General features: G+C 35.1%; 1 protein-coding gene across 3 annotated transcripts; it reads left to right on the forward strand.

Annotated features, from left to right (window-relative positions):
• Positions 1-257: 257 nt before the first annotated feature.
• On the forward strand, positions 258-6,810 carry LOC104119667 (sulfate transporter 1.3-like). 3 transcript variants are annotated; one of them, XM_009631236.4, is made up of 14 exons: positions 258-495; positions 2,869-3,222; positions 3,317-3,365; positions 3,452-3,659; positions 3,775-3,949; positions 4,030-4,095; positions 4,182-4,295; positions 4,393-4,509; positions 4,596-4,722; positions 4,985-5,271; positions 5,360-5,550; positions 5,747-5,832; positions 5,936-6,012; positions 6,280-6,810. In XM_009631236.4, the coding sequence occupies exons 2-14, from the start codon at positions 2,893-2,895 to the stop codon at positions 6,421-6,423; spliced, it is 1,971 nt and encodes a 656-aa protein (XP_009629531.1). In that variant the 5' UTR covers positions 258-495; positions 2,869-2,892; the 3' UTR covers positions 6,424-6,810. The 3 variants fall into 3 exon arrangements, with proteins under 3 accessions (XP_009629531.1, XP_009629533.1, XP_009629532.1); XM_009631238.4 differs by lacking the exon at positions 258-495 and adding an exon at positions 2,138-2,713; XM_009631237.4 differs by lacking the exon at positions 258-495 and adding an exon at positions 2,139-2,684.
• Positions 6,811-6,935: the final 125 nt, after the last annotated feature.

Below are 6,935 nucleotides of genomic sequence, written 5' to 3' on the forward strand. Positions count from 1 at the left end.
TACTTTGTTCCAATTTATGTGAACCTGTTTGACTGGGCACGAAATTTAAGAAAAAATGAAACTTTTTGAATTTGTAGTCCTAAACAAGTCAAAAAGATGTTTAGAGTATTTGTGTGGTTATAAAAGCTTCGCATTAAGAATAGAATTGAAAGTTTAAGCAAAATTATTTCCAAATTTAGAAAGAAATTATTTTTTTGTAATGGACAAAAAAGAAAATACTTATAAATTTATAGTGTCTTCTTTTCCTCTTTGGACACAAACAAATAATACTATACTTTCAAAGTAACCAGCAGTCTCTCATTGTGCTGTTTTCCTCCACTTTCTGAACATGCATTCATCTGGGTATCCAAACAGATGATTGCAAATCTCCAGGTTTTCCGTTTTCTCTTCTGTCATGATTAGAGGGGAAAGTTAAATAATTAAAAAACAATTCCAGGAATAAAGTGGATTCATTGAACCTGGATATTAATTACTTGGTTTCTTGCTTCTCTTCAGGTCAGTTGTTTTTTCTTTTCTTTTTTTGAGTTTCAGAATAACTGGAATCCATTTTTTGATCTCTGAAGTACCAGGACCATCGAATGTGCGTACCTTACTTTTATCTACATTTTACTTTTTGAAAGAGATTGATTCAAAATTTTAAGTTAATGATCATATCCGAGAAAAAAATACTAGGTGATATATTCCCGTTTGTCCAAAGTCTTGGTGGCCAAAGAGGTGCCCCTACTTGTGGAATAGTCGCTCAAGCTAGCCCGAACATCATAGTTATTGAAAAAAAAGAATTTTAAGTTAATGAATTATGAATATGTCTACTTTCATTTGTAATAATGTTTGCGAATTTAATATAGATATATGTCTCTTAAAGATTTTGGACTATATAACTATATAAAGAGAGTTGGAGTTGAAACTAATTGATGCCTCACTAACCCAGAAAAGTGGGACACTATCCTCCTAAAGCATTATGAATTTTTGATTTATTATCTTGTTCTCTGACCATATATGTGTTTCTTTTGTAAAAATGGACAAAAGTTATGAGACATATAACTGTACTTTTACCCTTTTGTAGTTCTTTATAAGTAGAATTATATGGGACCTAAGGCTAAGTGGGTGGACGTTTTATTGTTTATTTTATTGGTGGTCCACTATCAATGGTTTCTAAATAAGGCGTATGGAAGTTGGCTCTAGTCTAGCCAATGCTTGTTTGTTCTGCTAAAATTGGAATAACAAACTTTATTATATTAAGTTATTCCAATAAATTAATCTGAACTTCAATTTTGTAGTCAGTTTATGACCTCTTTTAGTTAATTTAGCATTTTCTTCATCCTCCATCCAAACACTTTTGCTGGAAATCTTACATAGAGAAATCTGAGGTAGTGAGACTAAGGAAATATTAAGCAGTGTTGCGCTTCAGTGTAAGTCAAGCACTAAGGCGGGGACCTCATAGCCCATGAGTTCTCTATTGAATCAAGCGGTAGCAAACAACAAGTATAATCGAAAAATGTGTATTAGCTGCTAAGGGAAGCATTATAAAAGAATTTGTGTCTTTGTTCTTGAATTACATATATATTTTACTAAAGCCCACACTTTAAGGACGCTTTGCGCTTAAAGCCACAAGTGACCTAGAGCGCTTTTTAGAGCTTTCGCCTTTGACAACACTGATATTAAGTGGAGAATATGGCTAAGAAAAATGCAAGGAGACGGAGAGTGCTTGTTAGAAAGTAATTCTTAAATCTTGATAGTATTAATGGCTAATCAATTATTTAGTTTATAAAATAAATCAAGGCTTAAATGAGCTCGATTTATGTTGTTTTGGATTTTGAATTTTGTCCCATCTCTCCACCACTACCCCGAAAATGAAAAAGGAAAAACAGAAAGAAGTTAAAAGAGAACGAGCATAACATTGGAAATGTACCATGAGTTTAGTGTCAAGTCCAAAATTTAGACGATGTATTTGAGTTGTGAGAATATGTTTTGAAATGTATATCTAACTTTATCCATATTTGTTTTTTGCACATGTATATAGGTTCGTTCTGCTTTGGAACCGTTTTGAGTCTCATTTTTTGTGGTGCCTTTGTTCATCTCTACTTAGTTCTTTAATTTTTATAACCACATTTTAAGTGACCTTTAGTAGATGCCTGCATTAGAATAGGCATCAATAAGTTCTTCAAGCCTCTTTTGAGTTGTTCAATGTTGAACAAAGTATTAGGTTCTCTTTCATGAACTTAAAACTAGAGAAACATTACAACATTTAAGGTTCTATATTCCTCCTGGTGAAAAGTAATGTCCTATGTTAGGAGAATGACCTGCCTAATTCTGATAACATACCAAACTGTAGATGCTGTTACTTTGTGTTGTCGATTGTTCAATCTTTTCATATCAGCTTTATTCAAATTATAGTGGTCAATAACAAATCGTACTTTCTTTAAATCAATGGTTATCGATGATCCATTTGTCTATTGGTGAGAATATAAAATTGTGCTGTAGCTTCTAAAACCAGAATGTGCTAAGCAAAAGCTTACTCTTAGCCTACCACTAATACTCTTCTACATTGAAAACTTTAACCTGTAGTTTCCTGATTATCTATATAATGGACAAGCAAGAACTTTCTAATGTAGTACAAAGTTCAACAAGATTTGGAACTTTATTAGCACTAAAAGTCTTCCTCTTCATTGATCTAATTTGAAAGGGTTGGTGTAACTTCTTATTTTATCACATGGTTTTACTTCTTATTATTGCCTTGATTGTTTTACTAATAAATTCCTAATGGCTGTTAATCTAATAATATCTTGATTTGGCTTAACTAATGAGCTTGAGTTTAGTGGAGTATTTCATTTGGTGATGTAACTCAATTGTATTTCCTCTGCATTACAGGTGAATTAGCTGTTCTTATCTAGCATGGGTCATTCTAGTGTTGAGGCAGAAGAAACCAAAGAGACGGATATCAGAAGTTTTTCATCCTCGCGACATAACCAAACGCCCTATATTCACAAGGTTGGAGTCCCCCCAAAACAGGACATATTCAAGGAGTTTAAGACTACTGTGAAGGAAACATTCTTTGCAGACGATCCACTGCGTTGCTTTAAGGATCAACCAAGGTCTAGGAAGTTTGTCCTTGGTTTACAGGCCATATTTCCAATTCTAGAATGGGGTAGAAGCTATAACTTTGCTAAATTCAGAGGTGATCTTATCTCTGGTCTCACCATTGCAAGCCTTTGCATTCCTCAGGTAAATATAATGCCTGGAGATATTGTACCAATAAAACCAAGATTGTTAGGATCAATACGAATTTCTTATCAAAAACTTTCAACTGTTATGACAGGACATTGGCTATTCAAATCTTGCAAATTTAGCTCCTCAGTACGGATTATGTGAGTTTCCAGCATGCTATTAACTTTATTGATGTTACTAGTCTATGAAAAACCCTTTTAAATATTTTCTTCATTTGAAATCCCAGACTCCAGCTTTGTTCCGCCTCTGGTTTATGCCTTCATGGGCAGCTCGAGAGATATAGCCATAGGGCCTGTGGCTGTTGTATCACTCTTGTTAGGTACTCTACTCCGGAATGAAATTGATCCGACTACAAATCCACATGAGTATCTGAGGCTTGCATTTACAGCTACCTTTTTTGCTGGCATTACTCAGGCTACTCTTGGGATCCTAAGGTGATTAATACAATAAGTACCAAGTTTAGGACTTGTAATATCTTGTCCTTTCATTTCTTTGTTTCATCGGATTTAGTTGTTTTTTTGCTTATTTCTTGCTTTGCTTTCTTGGCAGATTGGGCTTCTTAATTGACTTCCTATCTCATGCTGCTGTTGTTGGCTTCATGGGTGGTGCTGCAATTACAATTGCACTTCAGCAACTTAAAGGTTTTCTAGGCATTAAGAAATTTACTAAGAAAGCAGATATCATATCTGTAATGAAATCAGTGTGGCATTCAGCCAACCATGGAGTAAGTTTTCTTGCCACTAAAGAGCATTTTACATAAGATGTCTTTTATGGATAACTTGAAATTTATTCAACAATTTGCAGTGGAACTGGCAGACAATTCTCATTGGAGCAACCTTTTTAACTTTCCTTTTGTTCGCGAAGTACATTGTAAGAATCCAAAGTTCTATGGACTAAATTTTGTAAGAATTTGGTAGCCTTTAATTTCCTTGGTTCTAAAATAACTTGGCAACCAGGGTAAGAAGAACAAAAGGTTGTTCTGGGTTCCTGCAATTGCGCCGTTGGTTTCTGTCATTCTTTCCACCTTCTTTGTCTACATTACTCATGCTGAAAAAAAGGGAGTCGCGATTGTAAGTGCTTGTCTTAGGCGCTTACTACTTTTTCATTTAATTTTTCTTTTGGAGCATAATGATCTATTTTTAATCATTTCTATGACAACCTTACCAGGTAGGACACATTGAGAAAGGAATAAATCCTCCTTCCGTCAAGGAAATATATTTCACTGGTGACTATCTTTTAAAAGGGCTTCGGACTGGTATTGTAGCTGGCATGATTGCATTGACGGTAAGCAAATTATTTAATGAAATGTTGAAGCAGGAAACCTTGACATCTTTCTAATCGATATCTGATGTTTACCTTCTGTTTCATAGGAAGCTGTTGCAATTGGAAGAACCTTTGCTTCAATGAAGGACTACCAGTTGGACGGAAACAAAGAGATGGTGGCGCTTGGAGCTATGAATATTGTTGGCTCAATGACTTCCTGCTATGTAGCAACAGGTAAGACATATTTACAAGAAAATGGAGTATGAGTAAACGTTAATGTATTTTAACTTTCAACACATAGGTTTCATTTTTAAGCAGCCAAATGCATCAATATCAAATCATCTGATACACTATCATATGTAGATGTGTTATGCTCCATTATCAGGGAAACCTAATGGTGTAACAAGAATTCTTCAGTTATTCCATTGTCATTTTGTAATGGTTTGTGTTATGCTCCATTATCAGGGCAACTAATCGATCAACTAACCTCTTGCAGGTTCCTTCTCTCGCTCAGCAGTAAATTACATGGCTGGCTGCCAAACTGCAGTTTCCAACATTGTCATGTCTGCTGTTGTATTCCTAACTTTGGAATTCATAACCCCTCTTTTTAAGTATACTCCAAATGCAATCCTTGCTGCCATCATCATATCCGCTGTACTCGGCTTAATTGACTATGAAGCAGCAATTTTGATTTGGAAGATTGACAAATTTGATTTTGTCGCTTGCATGGGGGCATTTTTTGGCGTGGTTTTTGCCTCTGTTGAGATTGGTCTTTTAATCGCGGTAAGGGCATCCAACAACTTAACTGTTTACTTGAGGAAAGTTACCATCATTCAACAATCAGAGCTGATAGTATTTTATCATTAAATAGGTCACAATATCATTTGCTAAGATTCTCCTCCAAGTCACAAGGCCGCGAACAGCTACTCTTGGTAGGATACCCCGGACAAATGTATACAGGAACAGTCAACAATACCCCGAGGCAACAAAAGTTCCTGGTGTATTGATTGTGAGAGTTGATTCAGCTATATACTTCTCAAACTCTAACTACATAAAGGAAAGGTAGGACTCTTCCCCTTTTTATCCCCCCTCCCCTTCTTTTATATATTTATGGACTACTTCTAAAGTTAAACTTTTACTAATACCATGATATTAAGATGTGTGGTTTTCATTTTTTTGCCTAAAAGATAAGTCCTACTTCAATCTGAAGTTTATATTAACAAGAAATGGAAACTTGACAAGCTAACTTGTTATTCAGGATATTGAGATGGCTAATGGATGAGGAAGAACAACTAAAAGCAGCTGGCCTTCCTAAAATTCAATTCTTGATTGTTGAGATGTCACGTAAGTAGAGTTTACCTTTGTCGCTGAAATTAAGAGCATGCTATCCTACTTATTGGAATCATACACTTAGCGACTCATCGTGTTTCTTCTCTTCTCCTTTCAGCTGTTACTGACATTGACACCAGTGGAATCCATGCCTTGGAAGAGTTGCTCAGAAGCCTAAAAAAGAGAGGTGTTCAGGTAATGATCTTAATTAACTTCATAATTGCTATTTGACTAAATTACTCTTATCTTTTCCTTAAACGAGTAAAACTAATCACTATATGTCTTTTTGGAGTAGTGAGGTCAAAACCAACAAGTTAATGCCTCCTTGGCTTTTCAAAATAACATATCTTGGAACAATATTTTTGGTAAAGCAACAGATAAGAGGACCGTAGGGAATAGTATTTAACCTCAAAAACTACAAATTTGTGTCTAAAAATCTTATCATCTTCATTTCTTGAACAGCTTGTTCTGTCGAACCCCGGAAGAGTGGTGATTGACAAGCTACATGCATCCAACTTTCCAAGTCAAATCGGCGAGGACAAGATATTTCTCACAGTTGCTGATGCTGTGCTAACCTGTTCACTAAAATTGCCTGAAGAAGTTTAACATTGTAAAGAATGGATGCAAAAGAAGACAAGGGGGGAAAGAAAAATCAACCACAAGTAGCATGAGGGACCAAAATTGAATAGAGTACATATATATAGAGTGATAAATAAAGGGACTGGATTCTATTTTTAGTAAGTGGTGGGATCCTCAGAAGTGATATGATACTAATCCAAAGCAGATGGTGGTCCTAGCCAATTGCGTAAGGAATTCTTATTTGTTTTTTGTAAAGTTTGTACATGTTAGCCATGCTTTTAACTTTAATGGTTAAAATATAGTCATCCATAAGAGTTTCCTTGTCTTCCTTGTTTTTGCTACAGGCAATTGTGTACTAATTAAACTCCTTTTGTGATCATAATCTGTAAAATATATGAGATGGTTTGCTGACAACATCTACAAAGTAAGTGGTTTTAGTTTTATAGTTGCTTTTTTTTTTTGGGTCCTATCCTTGTATAATAGATTGTCAGCATTTGATTATTTTCTCTAGCAAGTAGCAGTCATATCTACGATTCACG

The sequence above is a fragment of the Nicotiana tomentosiformis genome, chromosome 12 (genome assembly GCF_000390325.3).
Source record: "Nicotiana tomentosiformis chromosome 12, ASM39032v3, whole genome shotgun sequence".
Classification (NCBI taxonomy): Eukaryota; Viridiplantae; Streptophyta; class Magnoliopsida; order Solanales; family Solanaceae; genus Nicotiana; species Nicotiana tomentosiformis.